Source organism: Camelus dromedarius, chromosome 18 (genome assembly GCF_036321535.1).
Source record: "Camelus dromedarius isolate mCamDro1 chromosome 18, mCamDro1.pat, whole genome shotgun sequence".
In the NCBI taxonomy this organism is placed as follows: Eukaryota; Metazoa; Chordata; class Mammalia; order Artiodactyla; family Camelidae; genus Camelus; species Camelus dromedarius.
In genome coordinates, this window is record NC_087453.1 from 27,984,340 (window position 1) to 28,007,009 (window position 22,670).

A 22,670-nucleotide genomic window follows, 5' to 3' on the forward strand; every position below is an offset into this window, starting at 1 on the left:
AAATTTATACATAAATATACATAAAATTCCAATGTATATAATTCCAAATATATATACATATATATATATATATATATATATACACACACACACACACACACACACATATGTATATGTGTGTGTGTGTGTGTAGGAAGTTAAGGAATAACAGATTTGAGTTGCTGGATTTATTTTGTCTCTTTTAAAGTCACAATTCAGGATCCTGGATTAGTAACATCACAGAAAGTTGCCTAATCTGAATCATAACAAAGGCGCTTTAATATTTACAGTTATTTCTATAAATAAAAGGTCATATACAAATTTTAAAACATAAAAAACAAAGAAACAAAAAGGGCCTCAGTAATCTTGCAGATAGTGTTAACATTTTGGGTGTATGTCCTTCCAGCATGTTTCCTGTGTATCTATTTTTTTCTTTACAAAGATTCTTAGTTTAAAAAAGTGTCCCACAGCCCTAATAGTTTAATGTGGTTATGCAGATGACTGATGAGACACCAGTAACACTAATTTTCTATGTTTAAAATGCGCCTCTAAAGAAGTTAAGGAAATATCCAACGTATTGACTAGGAAACATTATGTGATATCATTAACGTCCAAATGCAGAATTTGAACTTGACTTCTTTTAGCACGTCAAGGAGTGCAGAAACCTTTTACTGAGTGCTTACTATGTACCTGGCCCCATTCTGAGCCTTTTAAATGCGTTAACACATGTAAGTCATAAAACATCCGCATTGTCTTAACTACTACTATTATCATTCCCATTTATCTGATGAGGAGACTGAGGTGCTGAGAGGTTCAATTCCTTACTCAGTGCCACACAACTACAAAGGAGCAGAATTGGGATTGAAATCCGAGCAACCTGGCTCCAGAACGCGTGCTCTACACCAATAATTCTAGAAGTTCAGTGTACAGACCAGGGCATCGTGATAACAAGCTGGGCCTGATTCAGTGGGTCCGGGGTGGGGCCTGAGGCTTGGGGTCTCTGACCAGCCCCAGCTGAGGGGATCACACTGTTCCATGGTCCACACCTTGAGTAGCAAGCGTCTACACTACACTACATCACACTGCCTCAATAACAAAACTGCAATTTTCCATAACTTTTAACAAGGACTGGCCCTTATTCATCTTCCTGTCCTTTGTGACAGATCTCCTGGATGAGTGAGCACAGAATATAAGACCTTTACCTTAAATAATAATCCTCTGAAGTGAATTTTCTGTTGACTCAAATGTCAAGATTTCTCTCTTTAAAATCGCTGGATATGATCAGAATTTGTTCTTCAATAAGTCAGGTTTGACACATTGTAACTGACTGCACTTCAATTTAAAAAAAATGAATAAATATAAATAAATATTTTAAAATAAGTTAGGTTTATACATGTGGGCTCTATTTGATTACTTTGTACACTGCCTTGGCCAAAGGACAGATTCCCCAGCTCAAAGCTTCCAAGTCACAATGTCTGCATTCATTCACCAAGCGATCATTTCCACTGTTGGGGAAAGTTAAGATGGAAGAGAGGACCCGATGCTCCAGCCTTCAAGGCCAAAAGAACTCATTTCTGCCGACTTCTTTGGAGATGATATCAAAATATTTCTAATAAATTAAAGTTGGTAGGAATGGTAACATATGCCACACAAAATAGTCAGCAGAGCTACGTCCTGTCACACTTTTATCTCTTTGTAAATAAACTGCTGCAATTATGAATTAAATGCAGATTCTCTAACCACAGACAACAGAAAGAGTGGCATCTTCACTCTTCCTACTCATTGATTAATTAATTCAAAAAATGTTTTTTTCTTTTCTTTTAAATTTTTTTCTTAAACGGAAGTACTGGGACTTGAACCCAGGACCTCATGCATGCTAGGTATGTGCTCTGCCACTGAGCTATTCCCTACCCTGTTTTTCTTTCTTTCTCTTTCTTTTCCTTCCTTCCTTCCTTCCTTCCTTCCTTCCTTCCTTCCTTCCTTCCTTCCTTCCTTCCTTCTTCTTTCTTTCTTTCTTTCTTTCTTTCTTTCTTTCTTTCTTTCTTTCTTTCTTTCTTTCTTTCTTTCTTTCTTTCTTTCTTTCTTTCTTTCTTTCTTTCTTTCTTTCTTTCTTTCTTTCTTTCTTTCTTTCTTTCTTTCTTTCTTTTGCATTTAAGTGGTTCTAAAGTTTCAGGACTTTGTCATTAATACTCCATCTATGGATTATACATGAGCCGGAAACAAACTGGATTTCTTCATTCATTCATTCAGTAAATTTTTTTTTAACACAACAATGTAAGTCCCCATGCTGGGCATTATAGAACTATAATGACAAGAAAAATAAGATGCTCTCATGGGCCTTACAGTCTGGAGGAAGAGACTGACTTTAATAAAACTTCACACCTCTGCGTGTATCTTGCCGTTGTCACGAAGGCTTCAGCAGTGACATACCATGTGAATGCTGATGATTTCTTTGTATGATGACACCTATGATGACAAAACCTGAAGTCAGTAGTTGAGTTTACTCCTCAAAGCTGCCTTTTGCTTCTAACTCACGCTGGTAAACTTTTAAAAATATAAGAGTTTTGTCATAATTCACTATAATTTAAATATATATAATTTATATAATCTATGTAATTTATAATATAACATTCTCAAATGTACACAAATGTTGAAAGAATTAAAAGAACATCTGTATATCAATCACCTGGATTCTGCAACTTCAGTTTTGATGCATTTGCTTTATCACATGTATGGCCATCTCTACATCCCTTTACCTTCATTATTCCATCTTATTTGTGATGCATTTCAAAGTAGGTTGCAAATATTAGCATACTTCACCCCAACATGCTTCAGAGCACACACATCAGGATATAGTTTTTAGAAATTCTTTTTGGAGTTGGGGGGCAGATACATTATCTAATTTCATTCAGGTGATATAAATGTAAGGTACCAACTGCACACATGTTTAAGGAAGCTCTTTTTCTTGAGGGAAAGGCTACTTTTGCTGAAGACTCATCCACTGCCCACATTTGTCCTGAATGGGCTGGATTTCTGCAGGATGAAATTGTGAGTCTTGCCTTTAATATTCTGGAAACACTGATGACCTTGCCCTTGAGCCACACCCATCAGGGATCCAAGTCAAGATGCTGCCATCCTGCTGTACTTCTTAGATGACTCGGGCATGACAGCATGACCCAGCACCTCCGATAGTGCAGTCACGCATTTGGTATTTGGAAGGCCCTCTACTTAGCATAATAACCACCCCACTAAATTCCTGAAATCCCGGTTCTCTGTGGCTTGATGATCAGATACAAATGTTCAGTGCCCGGACGGGAAACCTTTTCAACTAGCCTACCAAATGGCATATCCTCTTTCTCTAAAACTTGTAATAATTTCCAGTTATACCTTTACTGACCCACTTGTATTATATTGCAAAGGCACATTCGTTCATTCTGGAAATAAGAAGGACATAAATACTATTTTTATAATAAAATCTTGGCTTTAAAAAGGTCACTCACTATCCCATGTTTTGAAGGCAAAACGTTGTAATGACTCCATTTAGCCACTGGAGGGCAGTGACCTACTTCTGCTGTAGCTGATTCTGCACATTTTTCTCCACCCAGCAAAGGCAAATCTAGTGCAACTGAAATACTAACTTCTCAACCTTCCTTCCTTGAAATGTGTTTAATGGAATCTCAAGAGTCTCTGCATTAAATTGAGAAAACTGATATTTCTAGTTTTTTTTGTTTCTATTGTAATTTCCAGTATGATGCAAAAGGATTTCTTGTTTATTTTATTCAAACTCATAAAAAAGATTTGGGAAAAGTCTGGGGAGCAATAGTCACAAATGCTGACTTCCGCTGATTCTTGCGAGTGGAATGAGGGCTTTGTTTTTTGCATTTCAGCTCATATATCCATAGAGTGGGAATTACTCAACCTTTCAGTGATGGTACCAAAAATTTAATTACAGTATTGTATAGGGGCTTTTGGTTTTTCAGCTCGTGTATCTAACTGTTTTATTTAACTCATTTAACTTTTAATATAGGATTGCCTTTTTAGTGCAACAGAGTAAGTTTTCGAAAATGATGTTATCATTTGTACATCTCTGTATCTTGGCAGCAAATTAAGTTACTGTCGCGGTTCCTTAGTTGCTATTATCATAGACTACAGAGTGAACTAGCGCAGTAGAAAACTTTAGACTTTAAAATATAACATAAATTCAAACACCAATCCCACTGTTAACGGTGTGGCCTCTAGCAAATTACATGACATTTAATAAAGGCTTTGGTAAAGACCTTTAATAGCCCCTCTGATTTCTTTGCTTTAACATCACCGGGCTGTGATTGAAGCTGGTGTCACCGTGTCTGGTACCCAGTGATCTGCAGCTGTTTCTATTGTCAACCTCCATTAGGAAAATGTCAATTAAAATCCGTATATTCCACCCTTAGCAACGTATTTTAAAAATTAGTCTGATATATCTGCCATTTTAGATTCTTACTAAACTCATAAATAAAATCGGTTTCCAGAAAATTGTAAGAGGCCCTTGGCAAGAGTCAAACTACACAAGGAGCCCTAAATTCCTTAGCCCAGCGTTCACTGTCCTCCTTACCCGCCCTCTTCTGCCCGCTTTCGCCTCTGGGGCGGGGGGCGGGGCTGCAGACCAGTTGGCCCCGCCCACGGCGGGTCCAGCGCAGGCCCCTCCTGCGTCTCGGTCTCCGTAGGTGCACTGCTCACCCTGACACAGTCCCGGGAATCCAGGCAAACTCTCTCCTCAGAGCAGAGGGTACAGGTGGGCAGCCTCTGGGCCAAAGGTGGTCTGAAGATGCACTTTGGCCTCTCGGTGATTTTTAGTTGGGAGATTTCACACAAAAATTCAGTTTTCCAGCCTTCTTCAAAGCCTGGGCAATAATAGACTGGAACTCAGCCGACCCTTCCAGGAGCTCCCTTTCCAGCTCTGAACACAGCCTCCTTTTGCTGTGTTGCATTAAATCTAGTCCATTTCGCTCATTTCCATCATTTCTATTAACTGCCTGTTAATGTACGGTGAGAAGGGTGCACCCCCCCCCCCCAGGTTGTGTGATGCAGCCCACCCTGCCTGGAGGCCACCCCAGGACCCCTGGACCAAGCGTTTCTCCAAAGCTTACCTCAAATCCAGTCCCAAACTTTGGTGATCTCTTGATGCTCAGTTGTAACTACGAAGTGTTTGGCTGTGTATCACTTCAACATTTATCTGCTTAAAAAAAAATATCTGAATTCATACTTTATATCAGTTTATGGAATGGAAAGACTTTGTCTTACATAACCTTGATGAGCAGAATTTTATTTTTCCTGCCTCTTGACTTGAGTTAATAATTGAACTTGATTTGCCAAGAGCTTACAGCTCCTCAGAATGCCAGCCAACCTGACACAAGGCAAAATAAGTTTACTGGGTTCATTCTGAATACACCTCTGGCCTGATACCCTCAAGATGCTAATCCTAGTTGCTAAAAAGAAGCCACACGTTATTATTATTACCTCCATTCTTTCCTGCATCAAAATTGTCTTCTTCCCTATCCTTTTCCAAAAGTCTCATTTCAGCCAGCTGTCACCCTAGGACAGCTGTCATTCCCCGCATGGTTCCAGAAACCTGCCTGCATGTAAATGAGGACCATCAGCTGCCGATGGAACAGGGACGCCTTCCATCCCAGTTTTCCAGGCAACTGAGTTTGTTGACTACAGGCGCCCCCTACAGCTGGGAGGCTGGGAAGCTTCACTCCCACTGTATTCAAGCTGGAGGACCAGGTCCACTGGGTAACTTTGCTGAAGACCCAGTGCTTTTTCCAACACTCCCATTTCTTCAGCCTCTCCTGTGGGATGTCTATGCACTTCCTTTATGAATTTTGTGGTCAAACATCTATCATATTTCAATCTTCTCAACTGTCTCCCACAAACTCAAATGCCTCCAGGAGTGAGGCAGATAAAGTCTGAATGAGTGAGGAGGGAGTGTCCTAAAGGGGACAGAAACCCCGCCATTCTCATCCCAAGTGGGAATACAGTCCCCAGTGTTGCCCAATCTGATTTCTCAAGTGAAACAAGAAATCCATTGCACTCATGTAAAATCTCAATTTAAAATTCTGGCCATATTGGGTGAGTATTTCCATGTCCTCTTGTTGGACTCTAAACCTCCAGTTTGCAGTTTCTTGCTAAAAGACAAACAGGCCATCCCTCCCCATGGCATGATGATTCTAGGGAGAACTCTCCTGATGGATGTAACTGAAGAACACAGGCAGACCAGTAGCCATTTTCCAAAAGACAAGAGTTCTGCGCAGTGGGGTTCTACAGGCTGCCTGGGTTGCTGGTTTGGGTTCCTGCCCCCCAACTGGATTCCTGCTGCCGGTCCCAGGACTTACCCTTCCACCTCAATGCCACCAGCACCCAGCAGCATGCTGGATAAACAGGGGTTGTGTGTTGAATTAAAATAAGTTCTGCTGGTGGGGGAGGGTACAGCTCAGTGGTAGAGCACATGCTTAGTATGCATGACATCCTGGGTTCAATCCCCAGTACCACCATTAAAATAAATAAATAAATAAACAAACAAACCTAATTGATAAAATAATAGTAATACAGAAAAGAGAAAAAATCTGCCAACACCAAAAGCAGTTTTGAAACTCGTGTTTTAAAGCTGCTGTAAGGGACAGTTTAAAAGCCACTTGTGACAATCAGTGTCATTATTTTCATTCTTTTTTTACATTTTATAAAAATGTTATCATAAGACAATCCGCTGTCTGTAATTACATGACAGAATGTCACAACATTGGGCTCCAAATGACTTCTGGCCATTTCCGAATGTATTTTTTAAAGCGCTACAACATAGAGCATGGAGACAGCCTCCTTGCCGGTAAAATCTGCCTTGGACACAGAGGGCAGTTCTGACAAAAGAGCTGCAGAGCACCGAAAAGCATCAGTGAAATGGTATCTAATTATTTAGGCAATCATTTTAAACAGATCAACATTTATTCATCAAGTGCTAAATGTTTGCTCTGCACAGGGTGTAGTGGACTAGCTGCTGGAGGGTATGGAGCAGAGATTTCATAAGTTTTAATGTATTTGTTATTATTATTCATTGATAGTGTTATAAAAGCTTAAATGTTTTACTTGTTTATTTAACATCCATGTATTCACTCTGTGCCAGGAAGTATTCTAAGCTCTTTCTAAGTAGTAATTTATTTGATCCTCTAAACAACCTTACAGTATAGACACTATTACAATACCCAGTACCTACATATCATATCTACCAAGATGAGGAAACTGAGGCACAGACAATTAAGTGACTTGCCCAATATCACACTGCTAATGAGTGGCAGAGCCAAAATCTGAACCCAGGATAGTCTGGCTCCAAAATCTATGCTTATAACCACCACATCAGTTAGCTACTGCTGCATAACAAACAGTCCCCAAATTTAGTGACTTACAACATCAACTACTTATTACTGTTCATGAGTCATTTGGTCAGCTGAGCAATTCTGTTGACCTGGACCAGGCTCAGCTCATCTTAGCTGGGCTCACTTAAGTGTATGTGGTCAGCTGGGGCCTGGCTGGTCTTGGACATCCTTGGCTACGTGACTCAGCTCTCCTCTACATGATCTCTCAGCCCCCATTGCTATAGTAGGGGTCTGAGAAAGAGAGGAAACATTTGCAAATGGCTTGCAAATGTCAATTCACTGCTTACATCGGGTTTGCTATTCTCTTATTTGACCAAAGCAAATGACATACTCAGGTCCAGAGCCATTATGGAGGACACTGCCAAGGGGCATGGACATTGAAGGCATAAATATCGGGGCCTTCAATACAATTATTCTGCCGCAATCATGGTTCAACACCATGCTGTTTTCACAATAATTTGACTTACAGAATTATTTTTAAAACATACTTCAATATACTTCCAGACACTTTCAAATGTGATATACCAGACTCCAAATAGGTTGTGAAAATGCTCTCAAATGTAGCCTTGCTGGTTTAAAAAGTTAACGAAAGAACAGTAAGAAATGGGGAAAATGAAAGGATGTTTATGATTTTAGGCCGATCCTGGGGAAACACCATCAGAAGCTCCGAGTGAAGCCAGGACAACTCCGGCAGAAAATGGGGTGAATCACACTGCATCCCTGACACCCAGACCACCCTCCCAGGCTCTCCACAGCCAACCAACTCCAGGTAAGTGCTCTGAGAAGAGAGCTGTACAGTGGGAGTAAGACGCCCTGGTTTGTATGTACCATGGAAGGAGGTGGTGTGATTGAGTCAGCGAAAGCATCCCATGAGCAAAGATGCATGACTTAGGAGGTGCTCCAGAAATGTGGGATGAAGGAATGAATGAGTGAAGAAAGGGAGGGAGGGAGGAAGGATGGAAAGAAGGAAAGTAGGAAGGAAGAATGGAAGGAAGGACAGAAGCGAGGAAGGAAGGAAGGAAGAAGGAAGGAAGGATAACAGAAGGAAGGAAATTAGGAAGGAAGGACAGAAGGGAGGAAGGAATGCCGAGAGAGACTCATAAGTGTCCTCTGGCTCCGCTGATAACTTATGAAGCCACAATAAAGTTTTACCCAGGTTTCCCATGTCTTTATTTAATGACAGATTATGATCCATCTGCTGGCAGGTGTGTGATGGGTTCTTCAAACACCTTACACATAGGTCTGCTTTAGAAACACAGTCTTAGTTCCTTCCCATCTTTTTCCAACTTACTTTTCAATAATTTAAGTGCCCACCATGTGCCAAGCCCTCGGCTGGACCCTTCATGGGAACTATCTCATTTAACTCTCCCGCAGGCCACTGTGGGAATTGCTGTCATTGGCCCAAGGGTACAGATGAGTAAATTGCAGCTTTGAAATGACAAGGTACTTCTCGAAGGCCACACAGCTAATGAAGAGTGAAGGCGGGATGGACACAGTTCCCCACGATCCTGAAGTATTTGTGCTTTTAGCTTCTATGCTCCTACTTAAGAAAGGCAGTTGTTGAGACCAATAATAGGAAGAAGACGACCTGAGTGTAAACAAGAAGTGAAATTTTTCAAATGGAGATTTTACATACCAACTACAAACATTTTGAGTGTTTCTGGAATCTGAATAAGTCATTTAAATATGTCAGCAAATATAGCCTTGTACTTTTGAGAGTAAAAGAGAATTTAGCATCTTAGCATTTGATTTTTTTAACTTGATGTTTTGAAATAATTTGACTTACAGAATTATTTTTAAAACATAGTTCAGCATAAAAATTTTTAATTAAATTTTTTAATTAAAAAAGTAAAAATTTTTTTAAAATTTAAATACACTGCAAACATGGTCTCCTCTTCCCTACTGTTAAACACCTGTCCAAGTCAGAGCAGGAAAGTCACAGTGGCGCAATTCCCTGAACTAAACCAAAGACCTTGTTTGAACCTCACCTGCTTTCCACTAACATCATTTATTCCAGGTTCCAACTCAGGTGCCCACATTGTGTGAGTTGTCGTGTCTCCTTAGCCTCCCTGAGTTTATGACAGTCCTTCAGTCTGTCCTGTCTTTCATTCCTTTGGCACTTTTCAAGTGTACTGGTCCATTATTTTGTAGATTGTCCCCCAGTTTGGGTTGGCCTGATGTTTTCTCATGATTAGTCTCAGGTTATGCGTTTTTGCAAGAACATCACAGAAGCAATGCTGTTCTCAGAGCATCATATCAGGGGTACCTGGTGTTCCTATGTCTCCTTATTGGTGATGCTGGGTCACTTATTAAGATGCCATCTGCCAGGTCTCCCCAATGAAAGTTACAATTTCCTCCTTTATCGTTAATAGATATCTTGGAGGAGATCCTTTGGGACTACGCAACTGTCCTGTTCTCCTTAATCTTTTGTCCCGTGATTTTGGCATCCCTCAACGGACCTTTACTGTGGCATTATTCCTGCCTGCTGGTCAGCCTTTGTTTTTTAAAGGACCACTTGTCATTCCTGATTTTGCCAAAAGGTGGCAGTAGCAGAGCCTAAACTGAATTTGTTGCCATGATTCAAAGTAGAGAGAAGTCCTTTCTCTCTATAAATGGAGCATAGAGATTCACATTTAAATAGGTTCCCTCAAAGTTAAAAAATGAAGACATTTCTTACAATATTTTAGAATAATTTTCTCCCGGAATTGGTAATTTCTCCTTAGGGAGACTTAGACTCAAGAGCCAAAAGTTGTTTTATTCAGGAAGAAAAGTATTTTTAAAGTTAAAGGAGGCTATTTATTATATCTGTTTATTTCAGGTTCCGTAAAGGCACCTGCTAAAACGGAAGATCTCATTCAGAGTGTTTTAACAGGTAAATATCACCCTTTGTCCCTATGGAATTAAGCAGGTGAATATTCTACAGTGGAAGTATTTAGAGGCGAGGGGATTTCTCTTTATCTTTGAAAAATAACATCATTAGTATTTCTTTTCTAAAACAATCTACAGATACAATATTAGTATTTCTTTTCTAAAACAATCTACAGATACACGTTCTAGTTCAAGCATGTTACAAGATGTAACCATAGAGAAGCAACCATACTTGGCAGATAGGACCCTACTGGTACAAAAATAACATAATTTCACAAGATACATTTTAGAGTCAAGAACAGTTTCATACTGGAAATGTGACCCAGTAGACAGGAATGCAGTCTTCCCAAAGTGCCCACAATAAAGCCTAGTTTAGAAATGCAGAATATGAACTATTCATGACCAAAAAATATACAGTGTTTAAGAACAATGTTACAGTTTGGAAATATTTTATATTTGGTTAGGTCCTTAAACCAGTAGGACTAAAACTGATACAAGCTTTCTTTAATACAATTAGCAGTATGCAATAGCATCTTAAAGATGTTTATAATACTCGGCCCCGCATACAACAGAAATGTATACACATGTTCACCAAAAGCAGCACTAGTGGTAACAGCCAAAGCCTGTATACAGCCCAAATGTCCATAAATAGTCAGGTGGCTAAATAAACTGTGGTATAGTCACGGAATGAAACAGGGTACAGCTGAAGAAATAATTCATAGTTACACTCAACCACATGGATAGAATTCACAAGCATGAGGTTGAAGAGGACAAACACAAAAGAGTACATTCTTTAGGATTCCAGCTACATAAAGTTCAAAAATAGGCAAAACTAATTTATACTGTTAAAAACACGGATTTGGATTATACTTGGGGGTCGGGGTGGGAAGGCAGAAACCAAAAAGAGGGCCTCTGAGATGCTGCTAATATTCTGATTTGGATCTAAGTGATGGCTACTAAAGCCTGTTCACTCTGTGAAAATTGAAAGTGGTGTGCACCTACGATTCTTGCACTTCTGTACGTGTATTTACAATCTCATATGGTATTTTTCTTTCTCTTTCTGGAATTATTTTTAATCATCGTTTGGAGCATCTTGAACCCTGTTGCTAAACTCCCCATAGCCAACGTGCTGCACACCATTTTTAAAGAAGTGAGGTTGAATCTGTCACCCAAACTGCAATAGCTCCTTATGATTATAAATTTTAATATAATAAGTCATTACTCAACCGTAATGAGTCCATTTGGGCCTGAGGGAAACCATTAAATAAATGTACCTGATTCTCTCCCTGGCCTCTTTCTCAAAAGGAATTGAATGTCAGGAGAATAGATACATTATTAAAAAGGGAAACATATTTCAATTTCTTAAAGGCCTTAGCCTTTAAGAACATAAATAATTGTTCTGACTTCCATGCTTATCCACTAGACATTTCATTTCCTATTCAGGTCCATTGTTATTCTGTTATATATTATTTCTGAATCTCTTGACAGTTCCAAATATGTATGATAACATATTTGTGTTCCCAGAAGCAGAAAGTTCAAATCAAAGGATGGAAACATGTGAACTATGACTTAATCTCAGTCTAAATAATAATTCATTGAATCTAAGGCACCATCAATTTTAAGGCACCCCACTATTCATGGATGGATGGCTAAGAAGGAAAAACACCAACGAATTCTGCCAGTCCATTGATAAATAGGATGCATCTTAATTTTAGAAATGTTAACATGCTTTTTAAATGCATATTCTAGAATTGGTTAAATAGGTCGATAAAAGACTGTTTTAAGATCAAGCTCTGTTACATTAATGCTTTCTCAGCATTAAATAAAATACTATGGAGTGATGTTAAGCCTTATGGTGCCTTTGGGCAAATCAGAGTAAGGACCTCCCCTCGCCTTCCTGGTTTGTGCGGGAGCAATGCTGTGATAAATACACAAACCTACACTGGCCATACTGTGAATAGCGCCCCCTAGAGGTGGTGATGGAGAACCCGTACAATCATTTATTAAGCCTCTACAGACACACTGCCAGGAGTTGTGTTTAAAACGTGGCATTCGTTCTTTCATTTGATCATCCCCATAACCACCCTAAAAAGTAGAAATAGCGCGATCCTTACAAGGCATCCTGCCGGTGTCCGCCCGCGTGCCCTTTCCCGCCTGCTGCGCTCCCCTCTCGGCTGCAGTCAATGTTGACGGCTAACAGGTCATAGCTTCCCCCTGCTCTCGGAAACTGCCCGCAGCCAAAAGGAAGCCCCCTCTCCGGGAGCTGATGCCTCCAGGCACTGACATTCCCAAATATGAAACAAGCTGGCTTTCTTGCCTCGAGGTGAGACGGACTCTGGAGTGCAGTTCGCTCTCCGGAGGTCCCCGTGGAATCAGGCAGAAGCCAGACTCCAGCTGAGTCCGCATCCTTGCTCAGCTGCTTCCTCTTCCTTACCTGCTGCCCCCCCTCCCCTCCTCCTGAGAGCTCCTCTCCGTAAACCACCTGCACTTGAATCCCTCTCTTGGGCTCTGTATCTAGGGAACCCCCAACTTTAAAAAAAAGAAAAATTATGAGTAAAGAAATTGGTAACGTAATCACAACCTTAGCAAGTAAAAGAGCCGGCCCGGAACGCGTCTTTGATATCGAAGCTCTGCTCTTAAAATTCCGGGGGGGCTGGGATTGGACTCAGATCGCTCCACCCGCTGATGCTCCCCATCCTGACGCCTGTCCTCTCAGCCCCCGTGCCTGTTAGCTCTCATTCCCATCTGTTGCAGAAGTGGAGGCGCAGACAGTTGAAGAGCTGAAGCAACAAAAGTCGTTTGTGAAACTTCAGAAGAAGCACTACAAAGAAATGAAAGACCTGGTTAAGAGACACCACAAGAAAACCACTGACCTCATCAAAGAACACACTACAAAATACAACGAAATCCAGAATGACTATCTGAGAAGGAGAGCAGCTTTGGAAAAGACAGCCAGAAAGGACAGTAAGAAAAAGTGAGTCGAATGGGTATTTTGTTTGCTTTGTAGTATGAAGGAAGGGAGTCGTGTACATGGATTTTCAGTGTTTTGGGGTTTTTTTGAATGGACAAACTAAAATTTATTTAAATGATTTTCTATTGATGGACAGAAAGGTTGTTTTCGATTATTTGCTATTACAAGAAATGTAGTAAGAAACATTTATGGGTAAGTCTTTTCACATATTCTTAATTATTTTCTTAAACTTCTAGAAGTGGGATTCCCTAGATCAATTTAAAGACTTTTCTGTTTCAATTTGTGATTCCCAGCAAGATATGAGAGTGCAAACTTGATGGAGAAAAGAAGTTATGTCATTATTACCTTAATTTGCATCTCCTTCGTCAGGTGAATTTTTGGGCATATTTATCATCAATTTCTATTTCTTCCTTTGCAAACTGTCATATGATGGTCTTTGCTTGATAGTTATTTTTTTTTAATTGAAGTACAGTCAATGGATTTTTGGTGTGTGGTACCCTGTTTTGGATCTCACCACCGCAAGAAGGAAAGCCCCTCACTCTACAATTGTTGTGTCCCCTCAGCTCACTTTGGCTTGTGGACTGAATTTCTTTATTTGACCAAATTCTTAAACTAGATATGCTGGAATTCCTACCCTTGAGTTCTAGCCTGTGGGTCCAGGACCAACTGGCTGACTTCCCGAATCACAGCTGCCAACCTGGGCGTGTGACACTTTGCTGTGTACCAAACCTAGCGAAAGAGGCAACTTGTCTTATAAAGAGAATCTCTCCTACCCTTTGCTGCCTTATCTGAAACCCATAAAGCCTTGTACAGATGACCCTTGTTTGGGGCCGAGAAGTGCCCACAGCCCTATGTGCCCAGACCACACCAGGGAGAAGCATCTCTCACACATTCATTCAACCAATGTTTATTGAGTCCCTACTGTGTGTTCCGGGGACACAGCAGTGTACACGACCTGCATGTTATCACCCCAAAGTGGCTAACACGGTAACGCGGGGAACTGTGTGAGCATGGAAGTTACCTGTCAGTGAGCTAAGAATCAGGCGGGCTGGACCACATCCTTGCCTTCGCTTCCTTCCTCAGTGACCTGATCTTGATGCCAGGTTAGAGAGAAAGGTAAGAGGCAGTTTTCAGATGCATGTTGTGACCTGTGGTTTCACATGCGCTTAACTTCAAAGCTCAAACAAAACCCCTCCAGCAAAAATCACCATTTCTTCAAGCTGGAGCAGCCTGAGAAGCCATCTAGGTGAACTTTTGTCACATCTTCAAGGAGGAAGCTGAACACTAAAGGCTTCACATTTACCCACTGTTCCCAAACGGGGCAAGCAAAGCTGGGCCTGGACTTCTGAATTCCTATCTTAGTGATATGTCTGTGGTTGTTTGTTTATCCCTGTGTTTATTTACTTATAAGTCATATCCTGAAAACTTCCAGTGGAATATTGAAGGAACTTAAAGAAGACATATATAAAAATCTTATAAAAATTCAAAAAAAAAAAAAAAAAAGAACACACACATACATATGCATGCAGATTGAGTGTCCTGCAGGTACCAGACCTGCTGTCCGATACACGAGTCATCACCCATAAACAGTCACTCATTGGAACTGAAATAGGCTTGAAGTATAAAATACATACAGGATGTCAAAGACTTCACTAAAAAAAAGCATGTAAAATAGCTCATATTTTTATATCGACTCATATTGATTTTATTTGTAAGTTGAAATGATCACATTTTCAGTGTATCAAATTATGTAAAATATATTATTAAAATTCATTTCACTCATTTCTTTTCACCTGAACGTGTTAACTAAAAATTTCAAGTCACAGAGTTGGAAAAAAAAATCAAATATATGGCCCATGTTATATTTTGACTGGACAGCACCAACCATTTAAGGTAATTTCTGTCCTTGAACACGGAGGTTAGCTCTTAGCTTCTGAGAAAAGGAAATACGGAATAGATAATTCCCCTTATCTGATTAAAGGAAACTGGCTTGCTTTTCCAAGAGATACAAATGTTCCTGGTATGAAATTACAGAAGAATTCATCTCATAGATCTTGTACAGGCAACCTTAGACAACCCTGTTTTTGGAGAATATGCAGAAACACTTGCCCCTTGGCTGTGTTTTAGACTTTTCCTTCAAAAAAACAAAGTCCCTAAGCATCTGATATCAAAAAATGCATCAGGAGAATCTTACCTTCAAGAGGCCAAGCCACTGAGGTCTGATTATGTCTGTCCACCTTCTATTCTCCTCGATACAGATTAAAATCCTGAAAATACCTCAAAGTAATGAATGGACATAATGTCCATTAGATTAGTGGTTTTTGGTTTTCACTGATTTTCTTTTGGTTTTGAAAGTATAATTATTTTCCACAAAAAATATGCTAATATGCAATGGGTTTATTATAATTATTATTCTCCAGTGAACTAATAAATAATTTTAGATTTTTTTATTGAGGTTAACATTGATTTATAACATTATATAAGTTTCATCAGTACAACATTATATTAGATTAGTTTCTCCTTCATCCGAACTCAGCTTTCACATAATGTGAAGAGCAGATCCTTTGCAGATGGTTTTTGTCGGACATTGTGTGCGATTCTGCATTGTTCTTAGAGCACAGACTTTGGCATTTCCTAGACGTCTGTCCTTGTGGAAACTGCATTGCTGCTCACTGATGCTGTGTCCTTTGGCAGATTGTCTCACTGGACCTTAGTTTCCTCAAATGTAAACTGGAGGTGGTACCTACCAGTTGGGTTGCTGTGAAAGCCAGAAGTCAATTAGGGCATCTTTGGCATCTGTCAGGTGGTCAGGAAATGTTGCCCTTTTGCCTCTGCTGTGATGGTTATGGTTGACTGAAGCATTGCCTCTATGTTCTGGCTACACTGACTTCCTGCTACAAACGATGATAAATGTATCTCATGTTCATGTTAAGATGGAAGTCACTTCACCTGTGCTCTACTACTCAGATACTGAGGAATAATGAGGGGATGGGGGACCCCCTCAGTGCTGCCGTGCGATTCTGATGTATCAGGACCCAGGAGCCTGACAGAGTGTTCCTTCTCATTTGGCATTGTGCATAAAAATGCAAACAGAAGCCTTTGAGGGCATTCTGCATCCCTCATATGGCATAACAGGATCCTAACACCAGCTTCAACCACCTGCCTCTCCATGTGATGCCACTGATGCTGGCCTAATCCAAAGAGAAAGCAAGAAGAATTAGTGCCAAGAAACCTTTCCTACCTGTTCCATGTGGCCACAAATGAAAACACGGAGGCAGAATCTGATGTGCTGGATATCTGAGGTGGCCCTTCCTGCAGAAGTTTCCATATAAATGAAAAGAGCAGACCTGCTCTTGGTACCCCATCCAACTCTGTCTCTCTGTTTCTCCCTCAAGAAGTAAGAGAACAAAATTTGAAGGACTCACACTCTATTTTAACACAGTAATAACTTAGTGAGAATTGCTTTGATTTGTTTCATTTGTTCTAAACTTCTTAGTGTCTGTATAAATCGTTGACTATGAATAACACAAAGAAAGTCACCCTGCACAGAGAAAGTCCTCAGTAAATATTTAGAATGAACCTAATTCATCCTCCTCCAAAGCAGTTTGAGGAAAGTGTCCTTTGGGGTGGAGATATCAATGAAGTTGGCTCTGCCCCCAAAGAAATTTGTTTTAATAGCATATCCTTGCTATTAAAAGACATCAAGAAGCAGAACGTAGAAGCTGGGAAGGTTGCCGGCACGTGGCATCTGCACGTGCTTTCCCTTGTCAGTCTACATGGTCCAGGTGCAAAATTCAACAGCTTTTCAACTCCCCCTATGGAATCATCAATGTAGAGATATAGGAGAAATGTATAGGAACTGTATAGGAGACACGTAGCTGGGAATTAGATTCTATATGCCACGTTAAAAACATAAAAAAAAAAGCCTTAAAAAATCCTTTATAGAAATTGTTTTTCCCAAGGGGAGATTATCCTTGGCCCCACCACCACCGCCAGGGCCCCCAGCCTCCTGGCTTTCCTCTTCTGCCCCCACCTCCTTCTAAGGCAACACAAATTTCATCCACTTTCTGTGTTTGGAGACCCTCTGCGGCTAAACTTGTCCTTGGGTACCAGCCTCTATCACAAGTGGTCTATTGAAATATTTATTTCCAAACACAGTGCTCCCTCTAGGAGGAGCTCTGGTGAAGCCATGCCCCCACCCTGCTACGACCTGCATGTTGTGTGAGTCAAGCTCTGTGTCTCTGCAGATCGGAACCCAGCAGCCCTGACCACGGGTCGTCGACGATTGAGCAGGACCTCGCTGCCCTGGACGCCGAAATGACCCAAAAGTTAATAGACCTGAAGGACAGGCAGCAGCAGCAGCTGCTGAATCTTCGGCAAGAACAGTATTACAGTGAAAAGTACCAGAAGCGAGAACATATTAAGCTGGTAAGCCTGGAAAATGTGATTTCTGCTTCTGTAGCTGGAACCCTCTTTCCTTGTAGAAAGTGTCTGATGCTCTTGGATCACGTAACGCGAGACAGCAGCAGGTCTGGCTGGCGCTTTCATTTTGCTTCCTTATTGAATAATCTTGTTTGGATGCCAGGTTACAGAGGTGGGACGCCTTTCCCAGATCCATATTGTGACGCGTGGTTTCACACGTGCTTAACTTCAAAGCATGATCAAAACCCAGTACTTGGGTTTTAAAAAGCAACAAAATCACTGTTCCTTAGAACTGGAAATTGCATAGGCGACGTGGTGTCCACCATGCTAACATTTGACAAACCTCATTATTCCAGCATCTCTACCAGGTTTCTCTCTGTTCCCCAGTGAAGCTATGTTTTATTTTATTTTATTTTTTTCCACTAACTCATTTTGGGGCTATAATCGGTTTCCTTTTTTTTTTTCTTTGGAGTTTTTGAAATCTCACAAGGAATTAAATAACACTTACCTTTCAGAAAATTAAGAACATGCTGCAAATAAATGTTGACTTTTTATGTAGTAGTGCAGCTTTGCCGTGATACAAGAGGGACTAAAAAAAAAAATTATACAAGCCATTGCTCTACATTTGGGAAAGTCAGTATTTAAATGGCCGATGTGGAACTCTGTCTACCCAAAAAGGCAGTGCCATCTTCTTCACTGTTTAGCAGTTTTGTCCCCTGAAATATTTTCTCAGGGATTGTGACATTCCATTGTTTTTGATGCCTTGACACATAGTGGGGACATGATAAATATTGGGTGACAGATATATTAAATGAATCAAGCAATAAAGTGGCCTTGAAAACAAGCTTGTGCCAAAAACAAAACAAGAGAGTACACTTAATAGACATTCGTGTGCCCAGAGGAAGTGGGTTCTGAGAGGTGTTTTATATTGTTGTTGTTGTTGTTCCTTTTTAAAATAAAATTGGGGGGGCGATGTAGTTGGGTTTATTTATTTTAATGGAGGTACTGGGAATTGAACCCAGGGACTTGTGCCTGCTAAGCAGGCGTTCTTACCACTGAGCTATAGCCTCCCCACTGAGGTGTCTGTGTCACCTGTTCATTTCACTGCTGGAGGCCTGCCCGCGTCACAGAACACTGGGGCCCTCTCTGTGTGCAGACCCCACAGTGGACCACGGAGTCATGACCGTGTAAGAGACGGTCCAGGGCAGGGCTGCGGTTCTAGGACTAGTTGTTCACCGACAGTAGGCAAATGAGCAGGTCAAAAATCACGAAAGGAGCTTATCAAAAACTCGGATTCCACTTGGTCACTTGTCAACTGGAGCATGCGTCAGGATCGCCTGGAGGGCTTGTTAAAACACAGATTGTTGGGCCCTCCCCTGAATTTCCAGTTCGGCAGGCCTCCTGCAGGGCTGCCGGTGCTGATGCTTCCGGTCCAGGCCTGCCTGTGGAGACCCGGTGCTCTGCACCGAAATGTGCGGCGCAAGGATTTGTTTTGAACAAGCTCCGCGCGATTTTGCTGGGCCGCCTTGCGCACTAGGTTCAGTCGTTTGTAAACTACCCAAGTAAGAGCCAGGCGGTGCACGGGCATTCGGGCAGAGGTTGGGTTTGCTATAAACGGGATTGTTTTGACAGACCGAAGAAGATCCAAGTGAATTGTAATGGGAGATAATGGCCTTGGGACCCGGCTACAACCACTGCCGCCTGTCTTTCTTAGTGCCCCATCCCTAGGACCCCAGAAAATAATAACAATAATGATAATTAAAATAGCAGCCATGTGCTGAGGACTCTCCTTGGAGCTGTGCGCTGTGCTAAACTATTTACAGAAATTGTTCAATTTAATCCTCACAACCCTTTTGTTTGCTATTATTGTCGGCGCATTTGGCAGATAAAAAACTTACAGAGAAAGGTAGTGACTTTCCCACATTTCCACAATCAGAAAATGGAGTATTTGGGTATATAAAAGAGGTAAACAACAAGGTCCTACTGTACAGCACAGTTCAATACCTTGTAATGGCCTATGATGGAAAAGAATATGAAAAGGAATATATATACACACACATATGTATAACTGAATCACCATTCTGTACACCAGAAATCAACCCAACTTTGTAAATCGATGTATATTTCAATTAAAAAAAAAAAGAAAGTGGATTAATTGGGATTTGAACCTTGGTCCTCAGTCTTTAGAGCTTTAGAACCTACTCTGGAACCTTTGTGCAGCTGCCTCGTAATTCAGACTTCCAGCCAGGGTTCTCCTCCGGCCTCACACCTGCTCACACAGAGGACGCAGCCAACTCCTCCACTCCCATGGCTGGGACACTGCCTCTTTCTCTTTTTAGAGAGCTTTATTTTGCATTCCTTGCAGTTCACTTATTTAAAGGGTACAGTTCAATGGTTTTTAGTAGATTCGTAAGTATGCACCACCATCACCAATTTTAGAACATTTTCATCACCTCTGGAAGAAACCCTAATTCATTCACTCACCCATTCCACATGTACTTATTAGACACCCATTCAGCAAACACTTTTAAATAGTAGAAGATAAAAATGACAATTCTTGTCTTTATGGAACCTACAGTTGGGGGTCAGATCATAAACAAAATAAGTTGGTAAAATATATGATATGTCAGGGTTTAGGGGAGAAATCAGTCTGTATTTGGAAAATAGGGGGTGAGGTGTTGGGGGAGGAAGAGAAGCGTGCTTTGAAATGTTAAATTGAGTATCCAGGGAGAGGTGCCCTGAGAAGGCAGCATCTGAGTTGGGAGGAGAAAGACTGACCCGTGCAAACTGATGGGGTGAGGTTTTCCTGGGGAGAAAGATGAGCAAACGCAAAGGCTTCTGGGTGAGGAACGGCCTGTGTGCCGGGGGACCAGCAGGTGGCTCTGTTTGAGGAGGACTATAGGGTCTTAGGTCAGAGAGGTGGGACTTCTGGGGCCTGAGACAGATCTCTTCGGGTCTCGTCGGCCTCTGTGTGGCCTCTGTGTTTCATTCAGAGTGAGGTAGGAGCCTATGGAGGGTTTTGAGCAGAGGAGTGATCTGCTCTGAAGTACCTTCACAAGGACCGCCGTGGGGCTGAGCTGCCTGGCTCATGGTGAGGAGCGGGGCCCCAGGAAGGGGCCATTCTGAAGCACAGTTCAGAGGGATAGTGGTCTGAGGGCGAGAAGCCCTGGGGATCTCTGGCAGATGACTGAAGTGGGCCAACAGAGTCAAGGACTAGGCAACCCAGCCATAATCACCTGGCATTTCCTCAGAGCACTGACCCCTGGCAAGACTCCACTCCCCGAGGAGAGGGGCCTGCCAGTTCAGAAGAGACGTGGCAGAGTAAGAGGGGAAACCCAGTACTCCTAGGAGATTCGCGAAGCAAGAATTCAGAGTGTGGGTGAAAACAGAAGCCCAGACATCCCAGAAAGGCCTTTTGGGGAGAAGGGGACTTGAGCTGCAGAAACGGGGAGCAGAAATCACAGAAAGCAGCCGCACAACCTCAAAATCCCAGGAGGACTCCCTGAGCGTGAGCGCCGTGTCCAATCCCGCCAGACGGGGGCATAGAAAGTGCTCAACAGACGCTGTCCTGGAGGAGACAGGTGGCAGGGAGCTGGGGGAAACCCAGCTTAGCTTATAGGTGGGAAAATCCCTATGAAGAAGGGACACTGGAGCAGGAGAGGTGGTGGAACTCCCACTGGAGGTGACAATCGCAGAACACGTGCTCCTGCCCCTTCTCCCCAAGAAGGAATGAATGTGTCCAGAGCGAAAGCTTTAATGAGTTTTCAGAATAGCATGCATCTACGTCCAAGCCAGCTTGACCCTTTCAGGCCAGATGTAAGCAATCTACTCAAAATGCTCCCCCATCACCCCTGTGATTGTGGATTTGGGTGTAGATAGAGCCTCAGTGCCTTTGAATGTACTGTGCGGGCCTTTGTTAGGAAGGCTAAGGCCGAAACACCTCGGAGTTAGAACCACACTGGGTTTATTTTATGGCCGTTTCAGGCATCAGTTTATACGACATGCCTTTAGCCGACATGTGTATCAGGACTTTTCTGTCAACTCCGTTTGTAATAACTAGAAATTGTTCTGCGTAGAAGTCTTTTGACTGAAGGCACCTGGAGGTGTGAATTCTATCTTTGGTTGTGGTTCTGAATTACAAACGGGCCTCTTAGGCTAAATTAGACAAATGAAAGTGTAATTAAAAATCAAGTAGGCCCCAGGTAAAAAGGAGTATTTGGGTGATAAGGAAAATTAAGCAGAAGATATTTTATCTCCAAAAATTGCTTTGGGAATTAAATGCAAATGTGAACCCACAGTTCGAGGATTGAGAAAGAAACCACGACATCAGTACACTCGCCGCCACGTGTTCGTTACAACTTAATATGCGCCAAACCCTCTGATAGACAGGGATGAAGATGAGGGAGATGTGGTCAGCACACACGCAGAGAGCGTGTACTACAATCTAATCCTATGTGATCAATGAGACCAAACTGATATGGGGACACAGATGTGGGGACAATTTGCCTAACAATAGAGATGGATAAAAACCAAGAGAGTATTTTTGAGGTGACTGTTAATATTATCATAGGAGGTGCCAAATGCACCCCAAGCTTCATAGACTCTGTGGCTTCAAAGCACTTGTTCTTCCTGTCCAAGTAAGAATTATTATCCTTAAAATTGGGAGTTCGGGATTTGCAGATACCAACTACTATATATAAAATAGATAAACAACAAGTTTCTACTGTACAGCACAGGGCACTATATTCAATATCTTATAAACCTATAATGAAAAAGAATATGAAAAGGGAAATATGTATGTGTATGTATGGCTGTACACTAGAAATTGACAGAACATTGTAAACTGACTATACTTCAGTTAAAAACAAAAGTCTCATTACCCTTAAAACTCAACCTCCAAACAGCTCTGCAACCTGGTTATTCAAAGCGTGGTCCCCAGACCACCTGGTAGCCTGTGGGACACGCAGAGCCCTGGGCCCCACCCCAGACCTGCTAAATCACAATTTATATTTTGATAGGAGTCCCCG

General features: G+C 41.6%; 1 protein-coding gene across 7 annotated transcripts in view; it reads left to right on the forward strand.

Moving 5' to 3' along the window:
- PLCB1 (phospholipase C beta 1) overlaps positions 1-22,670 on the forward strand; it is a 662,592-nt gene that overhangs the window by 522,917 nt on the left and 117,005 nt on the right. For all 7 annotated transcript variants that reach the window (XM_064475872.1, XM_031434233.2, XM_031434231.2 and 4 more), the window contains exons 24-27: positions 8,019-8,151; positions 10,201-10,254; positions 13,005-13,224; positions 17,469-17,649. In XM_064475872.1, the coding sequence (XP_064331942.1) occupies positions 8,019-8,151; positions 10,201-10,254; positions 13,005-13,224; positions 17,469-17,649 (588 nt within the window). The remainder of the gene's footprint in view (positions 1-8,018; positions 8,152-10,200; positions 10,255-13,004; positions 13,225-17,468; positions 17,650-22,670) is intronic.